The sequence below is a fragment of the Formica exsecta genome, unplaced genomic scaffold, assembly GCF_003651465.1.
Source record: "Formica exsecta isolate Colony F162 unplaced genomic scaffold, ASM365146v1 scaffold500, whole genome shotgun sequence".
Taxonomy (NCBI): Eukaryota; Metazoa; Arthropoda; class Insecta; order Hymenoptera; family Formicidae; genus Formica; species Formica exsecta.
Window position 1 is genome coordinate 207,972 of NW_021852243.1, and position 24,655 is coordinate 232,626.

A 24,655-nucleotide genomic window follows, 5' to 3' on the forward strand; every position below is an offset into this window, starting at 1 on the left:
ATTATTATATACAGTTTTATATTATTAATTAATAAGTTATATTATGTAAAAATGTTTCTCTGTATATTGTACATTACATCTCTAAGCGTTAAAAGGTGCAAAGTATAATAAGATAAAAATTAATAGCAATTTCTCGCTATGACACGAAACGGATCCATTGCAATTCAAAGTATCCATTTTTTTGCTTTCTTCTAATTGATCTTCTATTTCTGTAGAGTTCTTGACGGACCATCCGCATAAAGATTGCGGATTCTTTGGTATCCAATCAAAAGTAATATTTATTAAAGTCTGCAGTGGCCATATCTCTGTGCAGTTTGATAGAGTCAGAGGGATCGTCGTGCCGTCGATACCAGTATAATAATTAATCTGAAATAATTTCAATATTGTTTAAAATTTACGAGGATAATTGTTTTTTAACTTATACATATAGAAATAAAATGATGAATTCTTGAACAATTTGGCGGGATATAGTTGCAAAAAAGTGAGATAAAATAATAAATAATATACACACACACATGAAAATAAAGTAAATGTTACCTTCATTCCGTATATGTCTGTATCGTTATCGAAATATAATTCGAATATTAATGCTGCCGCTTCGTTAGGCATATGAGGCGACCACAGATCGAGATTTTTCAAAACCCCGACAATGTTTCTTTCGTCGCCGCTGTACAATATTATTTTTTGTTTTTTCGATAAATTGCCTGTTTTGTACTTTAATGAATTGCCGATAATCTCTTTTAAAAGAGTTCCACCGTTAAGCTGCCTTTGCAGAGGAGTCGTCGAAAGGAGATCATACTCTAGTAAGATGACGTTATACATGGCACCGTCGGGAAACACGTCGATCGCCCAATTGGGCAATGTTTTATTTTGATCAGCCTAGATAAGAAATTTTTATTGTCATATAAATCGCGCAATATTACACTGATAAAATGTAATTTATAATAATAGAATAATTTTCTGTATGTATTAATATTTTTAACGTATAACATTCAACAAATTTGTAAAAGAAAAAAGAGAATTTACAGATCTTCTTTTCCTTTTAAGATTAATTAATTAATGTTTTAGCAACTTAATTTATAAAATATTATTTAAAAAGTATCATTTAGGTATTATTTAAGTGTTTCAATAAATATTATTTATTATTATTATTATTTAAAAGGACATTAATATAATTAAAAGTATTATTTAAGAAAATACACACAGCATCCAAAAAAAAGCATTAAAAAAATTTCACTAATTTTGATTTCTTTTCACAGGGTTACCATAGTTTCTAAAGTAGCATATAAGAGTACAACATCCGTTGGCGTGCTAATATTTCTTCTAGTATATCGAGAAAGATGATCGAACAAAGGTTGATACCGTGCTGTCATCTTTTGCGTTTCAGTTCTTCGCAATACTTGGTCCATTTGTGAAACGAAATTTGGACACAGGAAACCCAGTAGCAATGTGTCTTTCTCCAGTTCCTGATATTCTGCAAAAACTTGTCTATTATATAAAAGAATAAGCCGTATTTTAAAGTACGCAACTTTTTAATCCGAATATATTCTCTCTCTCTCTCTCTCTCTCTATATATATATATATATATATATATATAGCGTATATATATATATATAGAGAGAGAGAGAGAGAGAGAGATATTTATATCTACTTTTTACAATAATCTTTCTAGAATTTTATAATAATCTTTTTATAGGATTTATATATTTTAAAAGAGTGTAAAAATAATATTGAGAACATGTTAATTTTTGATTTGAAAAGATTGTTCTGTGCTGATTAACGAGAAACGATTCCATATTCATTTACTAACCGCTCGGTATCGGTTGCCAATTGAGATCTTCAAACCATATTTGATTTATCGCGGGGGGCCATAAGCCGGCATTGACAAGCTGGGCTGATAGCATTGATAAGGCGTACTCAGTCGTGTGCATCTTTGTGACATCGGGCGTATATATGTCCCCTAAAAATTCGTCGTACCTCTCGCGCAGATACACCCCGAGATTATACATGTTGAGATTCGCTTTCTGTTCAATAAAAACATAACAATGGTCACAATTTTCTTCTAATTAGATACACATTTTATACATACGTATATCGGAATTAAAATATGATATTGCACGTACTATCGGCATGCTCATCGTGGCGGAAGTAAAGTATTTGTACGACAAGATTTCCGGGATGCTTGTCTCGTTTCTCTTCGCGTCGTCTTCCCTCGGCGCGTACAACTTATGCGTGAACAACTGCGACCATAACATATGGGTTTATCATATCTTTTGTTACATTTATGCTGAAAGATTTGTACTTACAACGTGCAACAATTTTAGTTCTGGCACAGCTAGGCTGGGAATTATGAAGATGCATAATATGAGTTTAACGCAGACGAAACGTAGTCCATTCATTTTTGCACGTCTCTTCCTTCGGGAGATGTAGATATATACATATGTTTACAATTCTGTATAAATTGGCTGAGGTAGGGGAAAGGCCAAATAAAGCCTCTGAATTGTTTGTCAACAATGATGAATATGACCATACGGCATAACGAAGAATTTCGCAAGTGGCATCAGGTAATAGATATAATACACAAATGCAACGTAAATAAAGAAGATATTGCTGTAACAATTAAACTTTCCATTTACGAGTCAAAGATAAGCGGAATTACTTTCTATCAAATTCTTTTTTTATTGTTCTCATGTCGAATTTAAATTACAATAAGTTGACAGCTCTTCTTCTTTTTTGAAATATTTGACATTGTCTGATTTAAAATTCGCTTTTCACGAAGAATTTTGAATTAGCATGTGTGCGTGTATGTAATACATATGTGTATGTATATATAGATATACTTGTTTTATTCTAATAACTCTTATACCTTATTTTAATAATTAAGTGAATTTATAGAGATGAAAGCTGAATGACGTAGAAATATCGTATTTGCCACTGGTTACATATAATTCGTGATAAGGATTTTTCTCGTTCACATCCACATCCGTAAGGACAATCGGCCTATCCCGCGATATTTCCGAAAGGTACGAGTAACCGCGACCACTTGTATCCGCTACTGACTGATAAATGCAGAGTTATCAGGGTGCGTATGAATAATTAAGACATGCGCGACAAGCTAACACGATTTATGACATTTTCTTTCGCTTTCTTTATTGCCACTGCAACATGATTATTCCCATTTAATTAGCTGTATTTGAAATTTTTATATGTAAATTTTGTATGTAATTAATAACTTATCCATTATTCCTTTGTGGATAGTATATCACTTTTTTAATCATCGATTAATTTTTTTCTCAATCAACTTGATTGCACTTGATATATTTCACATATTAGAGAGAAAGAAGGAGCAAGAGATGGCAGAGGAGAAGGGGGGAGGAGGGCTAATCAAATATAATCGAATTATCGTTATTATTAATGAATTATTACTAATAACGAGTTTCACATTGCGCAAGATAATACTTAAACAAACACGCGAATCTGAGACGTTGATCACTAATTTAAATTTATAACGCAAAGAACTTAATAGCTTAAAAACTCTCGTAAAGGAATTACTTTGCACACTTCATCGTCGATTCACGATTTAAACGGTACCTTCGAAATGTTTAGCTTTCGATTCTTCGCGTTTCCTCTTCTCGAAGAAACTGAATAAAAACTTAGCGATTCAAATCCACCTTACCTCTTGATTTTGCGTGTCATTCTATCTGTTTTCATTTATGTTTGTATGACGATAACAATTAGATGACTCGACTGAGATGCCAGATAAGTATATTCCGAACTTATTTGGCAGATCACTATACAATACTTTTGCATTAGCCATCAAATTATATATATTCGGAAAAAATATGGAATTGTTGTAATATTATATTTGCAGTTTTAATAAAAATCATGCTCCTTGTTTGTGATCTTGATAATTATTAACATCCTGAAAATGCAGAATAACTATATAAGATTTTTCAAAAAATTAATAAAAATTTCAATATTTTTTTCTTTTTATTTCTCTTTTGTAAAATGTTACATTTATACATTAATAAATTATTTATTAGCATTAAATTAAATTATTATTAAATATAATTTTTAATAATTATATATGATATTACGACATTTATATATATAATATTAATAATGTGATTGATATTTATACAAAATGACATATATATCTATTCACATATTAATTTGTATATAAATATATTTTATATATCTATATTGATGTTACGCTGTAACACGTGATTCATGGATATAGCACGTGATACACGTAATTGAATCATTATGTACGTAAGCGTAAAAAAAAGCGGGATCGACGACGATTATGCATGTTAATTACAGTAGAATGATAATAGTACTACATCATAGGCATAGTAACGATGTCTTACGAAAGTCGCAGTCAAGGCAAAAATAATTTAAATATTTCAAAAGAATTAAACGCTTTATACGATAACGCTAATGTTTGTATGCCTAAATGCATTCCATCATTATTGATAAAATATCGCAACACCATATATATATTGTATGTATGTATATATGTATGTAGATATATAATAGTGCAGAGGATTATATGTCTCCATTGTCTCTCACGAGAGAAATGTCTTTAACGCATAGATAACAAATATATCATAGATATAAATCATGTCTTATCTTATTGTTAGAATACATTGAGCAGGCAAAAATAATCATGGATCCTTTCGTTTGTCGTTTAATTATGACTGTTATCCGATAAGCCATATGATATAGCAGCATTTGCGGATAATAAAACTTACATTATAATGATATAATACATCGGAACGGAAATTAATTAATTCTTCTAAATATCATTAATTATGACCGAATTTGATTGTAATTATAGGGAAGACAATGAGACTAAGGCGAACAAGAGTGGTATAGCACAGCTATTTTTTAGATTTGGTTTTAGATATTTTCTACTTAAGATGATTTATATGAAAATTTCGAGGAAGAGAAAGATACATATATATATGTATTTTTCTCTTTCTCGAAATTTTCTTATGAATCATCTTAAGTAGAAGATACCTAAAACCAAACCTAAAAAACAGCCCTGATTTATATACATATATAAACCTCTTCCCACTTTTTATCCATTGAATCGTGATTATGCAAATATATAGCATATTATGCATATATACAGAGTCATTTCAATTTCAAAATTAGGCCACAGATGTGCAATATACTCGTTGTAATAATTAATAGCTGTTAAACGAACGATGTTATCACCGGAATGGTAGCGGGAAAAACATCAGAATTACGAACGGATCACTCTATCGGACATTCCTGATTTGCGCGATTTGATAAGTAATTTTTGCTTTATGTTTAACGAAGGCTTTTATATTCATTACGAAGAATATGTATTTTGCCGAAAGTCATTCATATTCAATCATTTATAACGTGAGGACTATCTATATATCTCTGATGAGAAAACAATTGTTTTAAATTATCTAAGGTTGGTCTAATCAATTGGTCTAAATTGTCTAAGAAATCTACAATCTGGAATGAAAGTGGAATAAATTTTTTGAACACATCTTCGTGTAGAGAGTTTCATGATATCCAAAAAATATTCGTATATTCGATTTAAAATATTATAAAAAATAATTTTGAAGTATCATAAATTATTCCAATTGTGTATGAAAATTATTATTATTGCTGTGACATGAATGGTAGATTAACATTAAAAACAGGTTGACAAAGATGAAACGATTAATCTCTTAAAAATTTTTTTTTGGAGAAAGTAAACTTACGAAACAGATATGCAAATATTGAACGATGATATTAATATTACTAAGATAAAAAGTAGTTTATGATCGCAAACATTCACATGTGTTGCTATTCTGAGCCGGAGTTGTTTTGATCCTTCAAATTTTTATTGAAGTCATCTCGCAATCAATCGAATTATACGGATTTCGCATAATGCATGTGATTTATGACGAATCACGTGAATGTGAACTTATCTACATCCTTTAAGCATTATCTGAATACGGTTTGCGGATTATTTTTTTATTTACAATTGTATAATTAAAAACGTGCCGTTATAAAAATAAATTTTGCGGCAAAATTATTTTTATTTAATTATCCCAATTTTGATAAAAATTATTTTACAACGTTTTACGTTGTTTCAGACAATATCTGAAGTATAATTAGGCAAAATAATATCACTTCTTAACTATCACGATTACATATTACAAATTAACAATAATTAATTAAAATATACGTAAAAATCATTTATCTGTCAATTATTATTTATCTTTTAAATGTCTTAAATTTTGATCATTTGCAAAATAATTTTAAGAATTAGTCTCTCTTAATAATAATCAGTTTGTCTGTCGATATAAATAAATATAGAATTTAAAGATTATAAAAACCGAATTGTAAAAAAGTAGAGATTTTTTTTTATACAGTACATTATATATTGATTTTTAAAATAAACAGCAGATTTGTTTGATTATTGTATTAGTATGTGTTCATATAATAATTTGATATTCTTGCAAATAATCGCGCTGTTATGGATAATATGCTAATGATCTTGTTTTTGAGTAGCAAGCAAAAGCAATTGAATGGCCATTACATTTATGGAAACGAGGCCATTCTTCTGTGTCTTCGTTGCGATGATTTTTGCATATCCGAACAGAACGGTGCACTATTATCTAAAAATTATTCTCTATCGCGATCTGGTTTAACGGAAGAATGTCAAATATTTTGTAAATGCATCGCGCAGATTATTAGAATATATCGCAGAGAGAGATATTGTTTAATACATGCATGAAATGTTTGAAAATGCGAGAATTGTGTATCAATGTGTAATTATTTGTATAACACGGTAGTAAGCGCGCTACGATTTGATTTTCATTTACACCTAATAGATTCTTTTCTAGTATTATAACAAAAAATTATGTCATTAATATAAAAATATATTACATCATATATATGTATATTATATATAATAATTTTCCATTGAATTAAACAAGACGTAAGAGGACACTTGAAAAAGGCATGTATATAGTCAAATTGAATTTTCATGGTTTTCTTCGGTTCTTATGAAACTTTCTATAATGGATAAAAATTACTTACTAATTCTCTTCAAATTTGTATTGTCAACATTGCAGAAATGGGTCCACAAAATGACTTTACATATCTTTTCCAAGTAGGATTATATATTATTTTTATTCTAAAACTTTATGCTAAAACTTTAATGCTAAAACTTTTTTCGTGGCATTTATTAATTTTTTTCTTAAAAAAAATTAAACTGAATTAAATTTAAATTTTCTTAATTTTATCATTTGTGCTACTATACATATAAAAAAATAACTCGGTATGAATTAATTACGAGCTTCGAAAAAATTATATCAAGAATCACGGAAGAGCATTGTTGTATTACGCGGAAATTTCATAAATGTCCTTAGAATACTGAATATCCGTCAAAACATGAACAAATTATAGTCAATATAAACATATATGGTATTATAATTACATTATGTAATATCTAGTTACATTGTTCTTCACAAAGCAAGAGAATCTCGAGATTTTAATCAGATAAAATGATATAAAAGTTATGTGATGCCTTTAATACGCTTTATGCATTATATAATATTGTTTGTCTGCATAATTTTCCCTGGACGTAAAAAATGACAGATTTCGACGTTATATGATTTGTTTTTAAATTTATAATAAAATTCATCTGAACACCCGTAGAGAGAAATTACTTATACATGCGAATAGTCCAAATATAAACTGGGATTTATTTATAATGAAAAATTACATTGTAGAATTGTCCAAGTAGCGACACAATATCATATAATTATTTTCTTGTTAATGAAATTATTAAATCAACAGAAATTTGGAGGCTAGACCCGATGTTCAATTTAATAAGAAGACTCTTTTAAAAACTCAAGTGTACGATTAGGTAAATAAAAAGAAAAAATGACAGGGAGATTATATAAAAAAAATTTAATTTCTGATTTATTTTTAGAAATAGACTTATAATAAAAAATTTGGTTTATATTTAAACTATCCTATATATATCCTATATATATTTAATCAAATAATTGTTTTTTGATTCTTATTGGAATAAATACATAATCCGTAATATTTTAAGACTGATATTGTGACACACGTAATGATACACGAACAAAACTATAATTAAGTTTTCACGGATATTCCATTTACTCAGTATTTTTCAGAACATTTGTAAAATTTCCTGTTATGATGCGACGACGACTCTTCCGTGATTCCCAACGTAGTTTTCCTCAGAGCGCGCAATTAATTTATGATGCTGGGGGATATCCTTTTTGGAATCCTTCCGAGAAATCTTGAAATCTCTCGTAAATTCTTAAGCCAATTTTCTTTTCGTGCGCAATATAAATAATATTGTATAAATAAACATTTTGTGTGAGATATATTTTATTATTTTAAACAAATTAATTTTTTTATTATATAAAATTTTAAAAATAAATTATTTTATAAATAAAAATCTTTTATTTACTAACAAGAGCCCGCGGTGTTATGACTGGTCATGCACTGAGAAAAAAAAGTTGTTAACTTGACTAAATGCGTTCAACTAATTATTATTTCTTTAATTGAAATATTTAAGTATTTAAATTAAATATGACATATTAAATCTAACATGACGTATTTGACTTAAGTACTTAAATATTTTAATTAAAAAAATGATAATCAGTTGAACGCATTTAGTCAAGTTAACAACTTTTTTTTCTCAGTGTGACGTTCACGGTTTGGACAGGAAATACGATATGGTGGGGTGTACGTTTCTACATCTTAAAAGCCTTATGTATCGTACGCAAGAGTCAGTTTTCAATTAATCCTTGCAAACGGTAGTTTGATAACTGTTCTCCTGTTCAAGTTTAACACAATCGGCATCGATTCAATAGACGCTGAAAAACATAATCCGATCATTGACTTTCAAAGAACGTCCTTCGATCACCACCATAAATACGTATGTCAAGTTTTATAGTTTTCGAAATACATATATTTCGATAGAATTGCAGTTATTTACATAATAGAATATACCGATTTTTACTAGTTATAATAATTTTTTAATAATTATATAAATGCCATCTTGCTTTCTCTTCTTGTGGAGGATGACATTAAGCTAAAACATTTGCATTTTATTTTATTATAATGCATGTATAGACAAATATATATCAAATTGAATTTCCAACTTTGAATTTTATTCATCATATTAATGAGTATTTATAAATATTGGCAAATCTCTATGTATGTATTTTTTAGATGGATATATATTTTTTTGATAGCTGCTTTTACTCGAGATGCATTTTTATTAATCTATCGATATTGCAAAATTATTTTTGACTGAAAAGTCAAAGGATTTAAATCTAATGACATTATATTCTCAAATTAGGTGCTTGCAACATGATCTCGTGCCGTGTTTTCGTAAATCATCTGTCGATTATTTTAGTCATCGCTTTAAATGCACTTCTAATCGCAGGTGTGCAGCCTGAGCTTAAATTAGTAAATGTGGTAAGTTGTTACAATTTAATAAAACAATTAAGCATTTTATATAAAACAAAAGCCAAATTATTTTCTAGATTATTTTTCTCTGATATAATTAGTCTGATGATTTAATTAGTCTCACTAATTATATTCATTTATTAATTTATGCAGGTATTCAGACACGGCGATCGAACGCCTGATAATAACGGTCGTGAAATGTTTCCGAAGGATCCATATATAAATTACTCTTTTTATCCAACAGGTCTCGGACAGTTGACTATAGTAAGTAACATAATATTAAGAAATAAAATAAAACGACATGCGGCAATCCTATGAAGAATATAAATTAAAATATGAGTTAAGATAATTTAATTGTTAAGAAATTTCAAGAATTTTCTGTATGATAAGTAAATAAAACTTGTGAAGCTAATTCCTTTTTCACAAGAATTAAGACTTTGTAAACTTTCATCAAATAAATTTAATCAATTTTTTTTAATTTATCAATCTTTTCTAATCCATATATTTTTTTAATTAATTAAAGACACTTAAAATTTGACAAATAATTGATGAAAGATATGTAAACTTTCTTTCCGTAGGAGGGTAAAAGACGAGAATATAAGTTGGGCCAAATCTTACACTTTAGGTATAATAATTTCCTGGGCAATCTATACAAACCAAAGCTTGTCGTAGCTCGTAGCTCAGATTTCGAGAGGACAAAAGTGTCCCTGCAACTTGTTCTTGCTGGCTTGTTTCCGCCGATTGGTGTCCAACGATGGAATTCTCGTTTAAATTGGCAACCGATTCCAACATCGTACACGCCACGTGTCGATGACAATCTTATCCTGGCTGACGAGTGTCCACAGTAAGTATGACAAACAGCGAATAAATAAAAAACAGCAAATTAGAAATTATTCTTTAACTGCGAGAAAACGTAGATGATGTTAAAAAAAGATAATATAATTCTTGTGAGATTGAGTTTCAAGATTTCTTGTGCAATAAATAATTGAAGGTTGTGAGGCTAGTATCTGTTTTATATAAGAAAAAGAATTTAATAATTATAAATGTGTGGAAAATGTGAAGAAGGATAAGAAAAATACATTCTTATGCTTTCGCTCGAAGATTCATACAGGAAGCAAGAAATTCATATTTTGATATATTTTCAGATACCTTAATGAATACGATCGAGTATTGAACTTGCCTGAAGTGCAAGCAAAACTATATCAATTCAGAGATTTAATGAGCAATTTGACAAAGCTAACTGGCAAGAAAATAAATACGATCTTCGATTTGTATTTTCTTTATCAAACTTTCGTAGCAGAGTCTTCCTTAGGATTGCCGCTTCCCGAATGGGTGTATAACTATTTTCCTTATGGTCCATTATTCGACGCAATGGTGGCCATGTACGATATTACTAATTTCACTCCTTTATTAAGAAGATTGTTTGCTGGTAAGTTACGTTCACTTTAAGCATAATTCGTATATTTTTTAGCGTTTGGCAATATATTAATAATATGTATTAATATATTAAAGTAGCGCATAATTATATATGTATATGTACATATGTATGTATATATACACATGTATAGTAATTTGAAATTTATTTATCAATCGGAAATATCAAAATCGGAAAAATCAAAATCAAATTTTCTTTTATTTATATGTAATTTTAATTTAGAAATAAAAATATTATTATTTAATTTAGAATTTTTAAAAATGAAATTTGTTTTAATTTGACAATGATGAATTCTTTGGCGATTAAGTAAAATTTAGTTGTATGCATGTACATACGTATATATATTTCGAATTTTCTATTATTATAACGTCACGATCTTTATTTATGATATATCTTTACTTTGTTTCAGGCCCGATCATTCGTGCCATGACAGACAATATGATAACCGCGCAAAATGCGAATTCGCCGGACACAAAGATTTATTTATATAGTGGTCACGAGACCAACATTGCGAGTTTATTAGAAGCTTTCGGCGTGTACGAGCCGCATGTACCCGAATATTCCAGCGCAATTATTATGGAATTGCAAGAGATCAACCAAGAATATTATGTCAAGGTGAGTGTGTGTTATCAATAGTTTTATTATTCAATAATGAGAAAACATAACGTAAATTTAATTATTTGTATTGTGCAATGAATTTTTGCAGTTGCTGTATTATCGAGGCATTCCGCCAACTATCAAGGAACTGAAAATCCCAGGTTGCGATGTGCTCTGTCCTTTCGACAAGTATTTGGATCTAATTGAAGATCTGATTCCGTCCGATGACGAGATGGTTTGCGACAAAAGGCAGACACCGGATTTTGCCGACATAGAATATCCTGCCGGTTTGCAGAGAATTATGTACAACTTGATTAAGACATCAGCAATGGATAGAAACACATAAGCAATAACGCACATATCGTGATAACATCAGGCGCGAGATGAAAGTACCCCGTAAACATATAAAAATTAATTAAATTAGTTACATTTTCTTTATTATGATACATCACGATCAAGTTATTTTTTATGAAACATTTCTTTTTTTTTATTTATTCAAATGTCATATTAAACATTCATTAACGTATACATATAAACTCGACTATTCAATTATATTTAAATGATCCAGTAAAGAGAGAGAGAGAGAGAGAGAGAGAAGTAATGTAAGAGAAACTGATAAGAATTTATCTTTCTAAATCTAAATCATAAATTTTTTTTTATTCTTTTATATGTGTGTATATATATGTATATGTGTGTGTGTATGTGTGTGAATATATATATAAGTATATGTGTTTATTTTGTTTACATAAGAAAGCGAAGTATTATATATTTATTATGAACCAAATATACAAATGTACACTTTAAAGAATTACGATTCATCGTTTTGATACTGATTTTTTATGAAATGTTTAAGGAAACAATATACAATATAATAATTATAAATGATTTTCGAATCTCTCTTCGTATTATCCCAATTAATTTGCGGTACTTCAAGTAAAATATCGTCTATTTTACAAACTATGAGAAAGATCTTTTATAGATCCCTCTTTCATATTTTTGATGTGCAATAAAATCTGATTAGTACTATATAGAAAATTCAGAGAATACTTTATTTCGATCAGTGATTCTCGAAAAATGTTTGCGATTTGTTTAAAAAATATTTTGGTAAGCTTGCATAATTATTTATATAATAAAATATTAATTCTAGACTAAAACGTGTCATAATAATATAATAATTCTTTAATAACTGTAAAAGATGTTTTTCTCTTTCTTGTAGTAGTAAAAATTAAGCCTTTTCGCAAGTTAAAAATAATATAAAAATAAAATATTTGCATTTCTAATTATTACATAACAAAAACAAATATATAAAATAAAATTTAAATGCTGTATATAATTTAACAATTAGTATCTAGATAGAATCTGTATCTTGCCGCAAATTTGTATTTAAATAAAAGTACATAGATAAACGAATTTTACAAAAAATCTCTTAGAATTTATATTTGTATGTTTATACTTGTGGATACTCAATAATAAATACATTGTAAGAAGAATCTGTCGTAAACCGGGCCTGTAAATCAGAATCTGGCGTCACAAATTTATGATCGCATAGTAGACGTATTGGATCCAGCTGTTCAATATTTTGCCAGACATATCAATTCACATTCAGTGGTTTATACGCTTTGGTGGATTTTTATACAAAGCAATAGTAAACTACTTCCTATCACCACTGTAAGAAAAAGGCCTTTTATCAAAAAGTTTTATAAGCAAGGCCAACTCGAGCAAGGTCTTGTTGAAGATTATATTTATCATAATTATATATATAAATATGGGATGTTTCTGCACTTATTGATAGTTCTTCAGTCAAATGAGGCCTTTTATCTCTTACAACATATTAAAAAACGTTTTAAACTCTTTATCCTTATTTACTTCTTATCTTTATCTTATATTCATTTTATGGTTTACGTAAGCATGCTATCTCTTGTACGTTTATTTCGAACAAAGGAACATAATTTTTATGTACATTTTTACAACTGTTTATATGAAGCTGAATTTATCAGTTTTATCGCAATCACGACATTTATCATTCTCGAATGAGAATTAACTATAAGTCTAATGGCATTACATTTTCAGATTAGGTATCAGCAACATGATGTCGTTCTGCATTCTCGACAATTATTTGTCGATAGCAGTAGTCATCGGTCTAAACGCGATTCTGATCGCAAGTACACAGCCTGAACTGAAATTAGTTAATGTGGTAAGATATTGTTGTTAATTTTTTATATTTAAGACAAACTAACACACATTTAGCGCTTTAAATAAAATTTAAATCAATTTCTTTTTTCCGGATTATCTAAATTTGCGATTGCAAATAATTAAAAGTAATTATTTTCATGAAATTTTTATATAGCTATTTAGACATGGCGATCGAACACCTGATAATAACGGTCTTGAAATGTTTCCGACTGATCCATATATAAATAATACATTTTTTCCGACAGGCCTCGGTCAATTGACTAATGTAAGTAACATAATTTTATTTTATTTTACTTTGATATTTTCTGAAAAAGAAGTAGAATGAAAGAAATGGATTAATGGAAATATTATAAAATAATATCTGTAAAATTAAATATTTACGTTTCAAAAATCGAGAATTAAAATTTTCAAAAATGTTTTGGGAGAAATTATAAAGCTAATACTTTTAATGCTAATACTTTATTGTTTTCGAAGAATAAAACTCTTCGTAAAATAAATTTCTATCCATTCTTTTTTAATGTAGAATATGTTGATTTAAGATAAATTAAATACGCTTTAATATTAATATGATTTAAAATTAATTAATTCATTTTTGCAACTATTTATGCAATTTCTATAGCAAGGCAAGAAACGCGAATATGAATTGGGACAAGTCTTGCGCAGCAGATATAAAGACTTTCTGGGTGATTTGTATCTGCCGAATTTGGTCGTGGGTCACAGTTCGGATTATGATAGAACAAAAATGTCCCTGCAACTCGTTCTCGCTGCCTTGTTTCCGCCTACGGATGCTCGGCAACGATGGAACGCTGATTTAAACTGGCAACCAATTCCGACGAGATATATTTCACGTGTCGACGACAATTTCTTCTTGTCTGACGAATGTCCACAGTAAGATTGACTAATGTTATCAAATATAAATCAAAGGAAATCACAAACACAAAATTATTATTTAAATGGAAATTTCTATCTATCTGTATCTAATATAGATTCTTTGATATATGTATTTCCGAAAAAATAAAATACAATATAGTAGAACATTAATAAAGAAAATATATTCTAAAAAAACAGCTTTATATATTATAAATGCGAAGAGATAAATATTTTTTCAAGCTCAAGATTTATGCAAAAGAGAAAGAGATTTATATAATTAAGATCTCTGTTCCAGATTCCTCGACGAATACGATCGTATACTGAATTTGCCCGAAATAAAAAAGAAGATCTCCCAATTAAAGGACATGATGAGTAAGTTGACGGAATTAACCGGTAAGAATATCGAGACACCTTGGGATTTGTATTATTTGTATCATACTTTTGTATCGGAGTCGTTCATGAATCTAACCCTTCCCAAATGGGCGCACGATTATTTCCCTGATGGTCCATTGTTCGATGGAATTGTACTCGCATATAATGTTTATAATTTTACTCCTTTAATAAGAAGGATTTTTGTTGGTAAGATATATCTAGAAAATTTTTTATCTTTATAGTTGTACATATAAATTTTATAGATTTTTCTCGCTCGATATATATTCGTAAGAGAGCTATTTTCTGTTTCAGGCCCGATGATTCGCGCGATATTGGACAATATGATAGCCGAAAAAAATTTTAATCCATCGGATACGAAGATTTATTTGTATAGTGGTCACGAGAGTAACATCGCGGCGATGTTGTACGCATTTAAGTTGTATATGTCTCAAATACCTGAATACTCTAGCGCGGTTATTTTAGAATTATTACAGCAAGACAAGCAGTATTACATAAAGGTGAGTCTATTATTAACCTATAATATTTCTTTGTCTCCGATTAATTACGTGCCGATGATGGTTCAATCTATAATTCCTCGAGATATACAGAATATCTTGGAATCGATGATAAATGTGTCATATCTTTTACAATGTGATTTTATCAATATTAGAATTAACATTATTTCTCTTACTTTTTATTATTCTAGTTTTTAATCTATCAGTCCTTTTCCGTGAAATCCGATCAGTTATAATTTAATAAAGGAAAATTAATTTAATAAAGAAATCGTAAATCAAGATAGTGATAGAGAGAGAGAGAGAGAGAGAGAGAGAGAGAGAGAGAGAGAGAGAGAAAGATTGGTTTCCTTATCTTCTACTAAAATAGAACACCGTTAATCTTTTTGTAATTTTATAAATCTGTTTTTATGTAGTTTTTATATTATCGGGGTATTCCGCCGATCATCAACGAGCTTCAGATCCCAGGTTGTGAAATACTCTGTCCTTTCGACAAATTCTCGGATCTAATTCGGGATCTGATTCCGTCCGACGAAGAAATGGTTTGCGACAAGAGGCAGACTCCGGATTATGCTAACACAGAATATTCTGTCACGTTACAGAGCATGATGTATAATTTAATAAAGGAAAATCAATTTAATAAAGAACGAAGCAATAACGCAATAAAGCATAGCGCCAATTAGAATGTTATACATCATGAAGTATTTTAAATATCCATAATTGTATTTAAATTTAATAAAAAATGACATTGCCATATCTCTGATAGAATATACGTGAACAGTTGAGTGTAATAATACAGTTATGTAATGCTTCATGCGAAAAAGACATTGCAAATGTAATTTTTTTGAAAAAATATAATTTTTATTTATTTATTTGACTTATATTACACACTCAAATATCAGTGAATCATCTTTATTCGCCAATATTAAGTGATTAAAAAAGAACTTAAAAAGTGGAACTTAAAAAGTTAAAAAAGTTTGTTTTTTGCTAATTATGATTTTAATACATTGCAAATCAAGAAAGTGAGATGAGTAGATGTAAAAAAAAACTGGATGTAGTAAAAAAGGAAAAAAATACGTATAGAAAATAACATCACAATAATATATTCGAAAATAGATGTTACCATAATAAAGGAATATACTAAACTAAATATACGATTAAACGTGTTTTCGTTTAAACGTATAATAGTGAGTTTTACGTATAAAAATGTTTTCCTACAAACGTTTTTCTAAAAGTAAATCTAAACGGATAAAACGGATATAACGTTTCACGTTTAGACGTATATTCGAAAAACGAAATAAAATAAGAGCCTTAGTTTTAACATGATTTCTAAATGTATTTTGCTATGCATGCATATAATGAACAAAAAATAGGCATGTATTTGTTTTCTTCTAAAAGAATTTTCACTTTTTCGGAAACAATAAAAATCTTTGAAATTCGAAAGATCTCTTACAAAAGTATGCATTACCTGGTGGAGACCCTTTTTGAGTTTCAAAGAGATATTTCTTTTGTGCGTATAATCACGTGACAGCTGTAGTGTATAGTAGGAGTAAAGTCTGGCCAATCAGCGCCGACCTTTAGCCGCGCGCCTGGTAGTGTGCGTGAGCGCTCCGTCGCTACGGCGACACACACTAACAGACGGGCGGCTCACTGACGTGCGTCCGGCTAAAAGTCGGCGCTGATTGACCAGACTTTACTCAATAATAACTCCTTTATTAAGCGTTATAGAAAAAAATGGTACAGGACTTTTCTGTTCAGTTTACTGTGCTCTACGTGCTCACGAGCGTTGTCAAGGGTGCTTTGGGACACCCTGTATAATATATCTGTGCTTTAAGTCGAGATTTTGCATTTATAAAAATAAAAGTAACTACATGGAATACTACTTTCCATCAAATGCTTTATAATTTTTTATTATTATTTGTGCCAGAAAGATTTGTAGAGAAATTATTGAATAGTTATACTTTAAGAAACAAACAGCACAAAATATAAGATATACTTTTATATATTATACATGATATTTTATAATCACATATAAATATATCACTGTTTTATTTCTCACATTCATTTTCCAAGCTCTATTATTTGTGCGTACAAAAATATATATGGTAATTTCTATTTAATCTACCCAGATAGCAAAATGCTAGCAGCATGCGCGCAGATTGGCAGCAAATTTAATCAGAATTCCATGCCAAAACCATAGCTTATACATAAAGTTTTATCAATTTTGATATAATTTTTCTGCAAAGAGTTCCAGCATTTCTTCTCTGGTTATATTGTCCCACAAACAAGTTACCTCCACGTCTAAAGGTATTATTTCACGAACAAGCTCCAAATATATTTTCAAAGGGCATATTTCGTCGCAGCCTGCCAGCTTGATAGTCATCAATTTTTCCGTAGAACCGGTCCACAGAATAATCTTTAAACAAAGAAATAGACGTTTAGAGAGTAATATAATTTTCAATTTAAAATATAATTTAATTTTTAGTTGCGGATTATATAACTGAAGATATAATTACTCTGATGTAAAAATTGTTTTCCTCGTCCCGCAACTTTTCGAATATAAACATTGATCCATAACCAGGTATTCTCGGCTCGCTGATATTATGTGCTCTAGCGAATGCCGCAAGATTCACTTCGTGGCCGCTGTACACGTACATTTTGCGCGGAATCGTATCTTCGCTCTTCGCGTTCATATTGTCGATGAACTTTTTGATCAACATACCGCCGTTCAATCGTTTTAACTTGGTTGTATATGAACGGATTTCGTACTCTAGCACCATTAGATCCTGCATCTTCCGGTACACTTCATCGGTACACCATTCTGGTAACGTTAAATTCATAGTTTTCTGAAATAAGTATATATATCATTATCAAACATTTACAAAAATTGAAAATTTTCAATAATTAAATATATAAATCTATGTTTAAACGATTAAATAATTTGTAATAATATTATAAAAAGAAAGACAGAGAGAGAGAGAGAGAGAGAGAGAGAGAGAGAGAGAGAGAGAAAGAGACAAAACTATAAATTTTCCATGAAAAGGAAATCTCCTGTGATTAAATAAATCCGATATCAATAATGATACGGTGGTGATAATGGGACGATTTCACGACTCGTTGCATGTAAGTCGCGCCTCCGAACAAACGCGGGACTTCACAATTTTTTAATCCACGGTTGAAATATCTAGAAATACACGCCCCAGAAATTTCTCCGATATATAACTGGTCCTACATTTTACTACCGTACAATAGCTGACAATTTTGACTTATACGTTTAATCGATTTGACTCTTCATCTGAAGCTACGAAAACCGAGAATTCACTTTACATGTACGCGACGAACATGGTGTTATCGTTCTTTCAGGCGTTAAGGAACGATGATATTAACGATAATACCTACGATAATATCTAACGAACTTGTCGTCCGATCGTATGGGCCATCATGGTCCGAACGAGGGCGAGATATCAGAAAGGACAAGTGGTCGTAATGCAAGGGGAGAAACGAGTTTCATACTAGCCAGAAGTTTCCCCGAGATTGCCAGTTACAAGAATAGTACCTCCGGTTTATCCTAGCGCCATCCCCCTCCGAAAACCGATATCTCGTCCGGAGCAAAGTTCGAATAAGTTGGTGGAAACGCAGGAAACGCAGAGGAAAAAGTTGATACCGCGAAATCGATATGGATGCTGCTTGTTTTCTCGAAACAGGTGTCACCAATTTCGCGATGAATAAAATCGATTACCTATACTTGTATTCATCTTAATCTTTCATTACTGTTTCGTGCCATTTTTTATCGCAATTTTTTTTATAACATGTATATATATATAATAAAATCGCATATAATATGTATATAATAACATAAATTTATAATATTAATAATATATATTAATGTAATATATATAGGAAAATTTGAATAATTTAATTTATGAAATTAAATCAAAATTAAAATATTTTATTTATATGGAAGTTAATTTCTATTTTATATCTTAAATAGATATAATAACAAACGATTTTCACTTATTTGGATAATTTCTTTCCGAATAAGTGAAAATCGGACATTTATCTGTCTGATTTTCTAAAAATCAGTTCAATATCTGAATTCCCGGTATGGGAGCCGTATCAGAAATTAAACTGATAGAAATAATTACGATGTTATTAGCCGCATTTTGCAGGCATTATATACGCTCGTGACAAGAACTTAAATACGGGTATGGAAAGTGAATAGTGCGCCGCATAGCTGTAAGCGAATAAACTATACTATTTCAATAAATTATATGAATGCTAAAAGCTGCAGATTCTGTTTGATTTCTACTGCCAATTTACCATCAGATTGCGCGCACGCAGATCTTGCTCGATTTCTGCCGACAATCTGATGTCAAGTCATGTTAGCAGATCCTGCTCGATTTCTGCTACCAATCTGCCGTCAGATTGCGGGCGCGCAGATCCTGCTTGATTTCTGCTATCAATTTGACATCAAATTGCGTTGTGCAGATCCTGCTCGGTTTTTGCTGGCTATCTGCTATAATAATTCTATGCAAATCCTGCTCGGTTTCTGCTACTGATCTGCTGTCAAATTATGTCAGCACGTTTTGTAACATTTCTGCTGACATTCTGCTATTATTATTTGATATAACAGACTTTGTATACAATCTGGAATCTTTCTGCTGACAAAAATTTGTAGCAGACGTTTGGCAAAATCTGTTCGAACAGACTTGGCTATCTGGGTATATAATACTTATACATAAAGTTTTATCAATTTTGATATAATTTTTCTGCAAAGAGTTCCAGCATTTCTTCTCTGGTTATATTGTCCCACAAACAAGTTACCTCCACGTCTAAAGGTATTATTTCACGAACAAGCTCCAAATATATTTTCAAAGGGCATATTTCGTCGCAGCCTGCCAGCTTGATAGTCATCAATTTTTCCGTAGAACCGGTCCACAGAATAATCTTTAAACAAAGAAATAGACGTTTAGAGAGTAATATAATTTTCAATTTAAAATATAATTTAATTTTTAGTTGCGGATTATATAACTGAAGATATAATTACTCTGATGTAAAAATTGTTTTCCTCGTCCCGCAACTTTTCGAATATAAACATTGATCCATAACCAGGTATTCTCGGCTCGCTGATATTATGTGCTCTAGCGAATGCCGCAAGATTCACTTCGTGGCCGCTGTACACGTACATTTTGCGCGGAATCGTATCTTCGCTCTTCGCGTTCATATTGTCGATGAACTTTTTGATCAACATACCGCCGTTCAATCGTTTTAACTTGGTTGTATATGAACGGATTTCGTACTCTAGCACCATTAGATCCTGCATCTTCCGGTACACTTCATCGGTACACCATTCTGGTAACGTTAAATTCATAGTTTTCTGAAATAAGTATATATATCATTATCAAACATTTACAAAAATTGAAAATTTTCAATAATTAAATATATAAATCTATGTTTAAACGATTAAATAATTTGTAATAATATTATAAAAAGAAAGACAGAGAGAGAGAGAGAGAGAGAGAGAGAGAGAGAGAGAGAGAAAGAGACAAAACTTTAAATTTTCCATGAAAAGGAAAATTGATATATGTTTGATCTGATATGTGAAATATTTTTTGTATAAGATGATTTAGTCATCTAAAAAAGTTTGGTTTACCTGCGCTGTTAGCAGATTGTGAATTTCGTAAACGAGCAGTGGTTCCTCGATCATTAATCCCGTTTTCTCGCTTAAAAATTTGAAGAAGTCCTTATAAACAGCGATTTTATCGCGTACTTCTTTCATCTTTTTTACCTCTGTTAAAGCTGTCTGGTATCTAAAAACATATTATAATTACAATAAATCATTCCTAGGAAAGTCCAGATTCTTTAACATTATATTTGTAATGTTAAAATATCTAGCTATTAAAAAAAATATATTTATAAGTATTTCTAGAATATTTCCAAATATATTAAAATATTGTCATAAACTAATTTTTTTTAAATTTTCAGTGCAACGCAATTAAAAAATTAATAATACGAAAAACTGCTAAGGAATTTGAAGATATGCTATTTTTAATATAAAAAATTTGTATAATAAAAATTTAATACTAACATTGAACAACCTTCAGGCTTTAATAGCATGTCCACTCTTTTAGGCACATAATGTGTAGGAATGGCGAGCCACGGTAAATCTGGATTCCACATTTGTATTGTATCCGGAGGATATAATCCTGCTAACATTAATTGGAGAGACATTTTTGTGCGATCGGTATCCGAGCTGACAGCATAGATATCACGCGGGTGATAAATCGATTCCAAAAAATGGTTGTAACGTTGTCTCAACATTGTGCCGATTCGATATTCCGTTAACTTTCCTTGCTAAAAAATTCCAGAAAAAGCGTGATTATTTTTCATAATTTATCGATAGTCCATCATATTTTTACAACCACTTAATATCTGTAATTACAGTCTCAAAAGCATACAAATGTAAAAATAAGCATTTCTTGTATATTAAATATATTTATAAAGTGATATTAATAATAAAAATATAAAAATATAAATTCATGAAATAATTGTAAATAAGGCAAATTTTAATTTGTATTATAATAATTTTTGGTTCATTATCTACAGATCAAAATTCGTGTTTATATAACATTATGTAGACAAAACTTTCAAAAATGTTTAGTTTAGTACGTGTGACTGATAAGAAGAGAGATAAATATTCAATGAATTAATATTTGATGCAAATTGGACAACATAGTAATTATATAAATTAAGTAATATAATCAATCAAAAATTGAGAATATGTAAGTAATATATATATGCGCAAACACAGACTTCTTACTTCAAATAAATAAAAATAAAAGATTTAAAATCTATATTCTAAACCCAAGTTAATAATATATCAAAACATATGTCATATAAAATGTCTAATATATATATGACATAATAATATTATGGAATACATACGTTTGCTTTTTTAAGATTAATACTATATTTAAACATTACTAAATGTAATATTATATACTATTAATATGTATATTACTTACATTGGTTAATTGGCCGATACCCCATGGTTCATAAGTTGATTCATTATATGGATCTTTGGGATACGTTTCTTTATGTAACGGCGTCCGTTCTCCATGTCTCATTACCTGACAAACGCGGTATATTCGAAATTGCATTACATTATTATCATTTATATAATATATGTAAAAAATAGTATATTTTATATTAAATAAATATTTAAAAGAAAAAGTTTTATAAAGATACCAATATCACACATTACATAATGTCAGATATATAAATTTTTACACTTACCACTTGAACCAATTCCAAATGAAGCACAGGTTGCTCTAAGGACACAAATAAGTTTAGCAACAATACAGACGTCTGCAGAAGCACGCGACACATTTTTCTACAATAAAGCGAATCCCAAAAATATATTATGTGTACAGATTATGAAAAGTAAGAGAGCGTATATCATCGCTCGGGATCAAGAGTCGATACGCTAGGCGTAAGACTGACTATAAGCTGATTAGCAACATACGGCATTGGAGAATGCGCATGTGTTTACATCATCACGATGTCCTCTCGTTATCTCTTTCTTACTCTCTTTGAACCGGTTGTTCTCAGAAATTCTCAGTTGGGAGTTCGATGAAATATCCTAATAAAAATTACGTAAGAAAACGCTGCGATAATCTTCGCTTTGATATGGATGTATTAAAGACATTTTTCTATGATAACAATAAATACTAAGATTATTGCTTAATAAGAGAGATAATAATATACATGTATTTGTGCAAAACGGTAACAAGGACAGCTGCTAGAAATGTACGATAGACAAGAAGGATGCACAGTAAAAGCAAAAACATTATCAGAATGATAATGTTGAAGATTACAAATAGATTGATCAGTTAAACCTACAACGATTTTACATTCGCAAAGCAAATTATTATGTGATGATTACAAATTGAAATTATTTTATTATATTTTATTTTTAATTTTTTTACTGAGAGCAGATATTGAAATTTAAAGTTAATTTATATTTGCATTAAAAATATCATGCCAATGACTGATGAGAATATTTTGAGATTCTTATCTCAATTTTAATATCACAAAGACAGATATCTATAAACGATGACTGTGATGAAAGTTTTATATTTAAAAAAGAAGATTTTCGCTTTTCAACGATAGGAATGTATATGTTATATTATATATATGAATGTTATAACGTTAAACTGATATCTGAGCTATTATTAATACATTAATTAAATTTTCTTCTGTGTATTGTTGTAATTAAAATCCTGCAAAGGAGATTGGCTTACGCGTGTTACGGCGTTATGTCAGCGATTTGACGTAATAAAAATATTCTAAACTAATGCTATTTTATTATAATCGTTATCTTTAAATACTGGTATTTATATAATAATTCAGTTGTTTTATTTAAATCTTTCGTTTCTTTTATTCAAGAAAGTTATTTACATATGAGCGCGCGGATGTTACTACTCTATTATATTTATGTAATAATAAAGTATAGTTATGCTGGTATTGCTCTGCAATTTGCGCAGTATGTATTTTGAGACTTGGCAGATCTCAGCAAATGAAAATATTAAATAAAGCTTTTGTTAAGATTTAAATTAAATGGCATAATTCAAAATTTTTAAAGAGATTTATATAAAGAAATAACTATATTGTATAATTATTAATAATTATCGCTGCTCTCGAAACTCTTTCGCATAATTCGACGTACAAAATCATGCATCTACACTGTGACATTTACGTACTTTTATCGCAAATCAGATTGAGCTCTTTTTCCATGCAATATTGCGCAATCGTGATAGATAATACGGCGTAGCAAAAGAATAATAACAGCGCCGAACGATGATAGGACAAAACATAATGTTGCATCATTATCGTGTTTGTGAAAAATCTGAATTTTACAGTCACTCTTATATAGATGTTAACGCATCCACATCGGGATGCGCACTGATCGAATCTTCCTAATCGTCGTTTAGTCTAGCTCGGGCTTAAGTACTGCAGTCGTGCGAGACATAGATTCCGCAGGAGTTACGTAAAAAAAATTTACATAAAAGATGTCAATCATATTGAAACATACTATCTGTTTTTGTTTCTGCTATTATTTCGTTTTTTATCCACGATAATTACAAATAAATATTCGCATTCCCGTATTAATTAGTTTTTTTTTTTT

At 29.7% G+C, this 24,655-nt stretch overlaps 4 protein-coding genes across 8 annotated transcripts; 1 reads left to right on the top strand and 3 right to left on the bottom strand.

Moving 5' to 3' along the window:
- Positions 1-16: 16 nt before the first annotated feature.
- LOC115241523 (venom acid phosphatase Acph-1-like) lies at positions 17-3,650 on the bottom strand. 2 transcript variants are annotated; one of them, XM_029817290.1, is made up of 7 exons: positions 3,592-3,650; positions 2,307-2,415; positions 2,124-2,240; positions 1,811-2,024; positions 1,266-1,474; positions 538-879; positions 17-366 (listed from the first exon to the last, which is right to left on the bottom strand). In XM_029817290.1, the coding sequence occupies exons 2-7, from the start codon at positions 2,397-2,399 to the stop codon at positions 82-84; spliced, it is 1,260 nt and encodes a 419-aa protein (XP_029673150.1). In that variant the 5' UTR covers positions 2,400-2,415; positions 3,592-3,650; the 3' UTR covers positions 17-81. The 2 variants fall into 2 exon arrangements, with proteins under 2 accessions (XP_029673150.1, XP_029673149.1); XM_029817289.1 differs by lacking the exon at positions 3,592-3,650 and adding an exon at positions 2,867-2,936.
- Positions 3,030-16,158, top strand: LOC115241635. Its single transcript, XM_029817479.1, has 13 exons — positions 3,030-3,082; positions 9,380-9,498; positions 9,643-9,753; positions 10,068-10,333; positions 10,635-10,918; positions 11,334-11,539; positions 11,631-11,864; positions 13,584-13,715; positions 13,869-13,979; positions 14,334-14,602; positions 14,880-15,163; positions 15,269-15,474; positions 15,885-16,158. Exons 1-13 carry the CDS (start codon positions 3,067-3,069, stop codon positions 16,149-16,151), a joined length of 2,505 nt encoding a protein of 834 aa, XP_029673339.1. The 5' UTR covers positions 3,030-3,066; the 3' UTR covers positions 16,152-16,158.
- Positions 16,159-17,674: 1,516 nt separating this feature from the next.
- Positions 17,675-18,325, bottom strand: LOC115241524 (venom acid phosphatase Acph-1-like). Its single transcript, XM_029817291.1, has 2 exons — positions 17,985-18,325; positions 17,675-17,884 (listed from the first exon to the last, which is right to left on the bottom strand). The coding sequence occupies exons 1-2, from the start codon at positions 18,306-18,308 to the stop codon at positions 17,687-17,689; spliced, it is 522 nt and encodes a 173-aa protein (XP_029673151.1). The 5' UTR covers positions 18,309-18,325; the 3' UTR covers positions 17,675-17,686.
- A 1,187-nt stretch (positions 18,326-19,512) lies between these two features.
- LOC115241565 (venom acid phosphatase Acph-1-like) lies at positions 19,513-24,617 on the bottom strand. 4 transcript variants are annotated; one of them, XM_029817366.1, is made up of 8 exons: positions 24,231-24,362; positions 22,994-23,110; positions 22,765-22,799; positions 22,494-22,598; positions 21,557-21,822; positions 21,122-21,278; positions 20,516-20,845; positions 19,513-20,415 (listed from the first exon to the last, which is right to left on the bottom strand). In XM_029817366.1, the coding sequence occupies exons 2-8, from the start codon at positions 23,010-23,012 to the stop codon at positions 20,218-20,220; spliced, it is 1,110 nt and encodes a 369-aa protein (XP_029673226.1). In that variant the 5' UTR covers positions 23,013-23,110; positions 24,231-24,362; the 3' UTR covers positions 19,513-20,217. The 4 variants fall into 4 exon arrangements, with proteins under 4 accessions (XP_029673226.1, XP_029673222.1, XP_029673224.1 ...); XM_029817362.1 differs by lacking the exon at positions 22,994-23,110 and having other exon boundaries at positions 24,231-24,617; XM_029817364.1 differs by lacking the exon at positions 22,994-23,110 and having other exon boundaries at positions 22,765-22,861; positions 24,231-24,335.
- Positions 24,618-24,655: the final 38 nt, after the last annotated feature.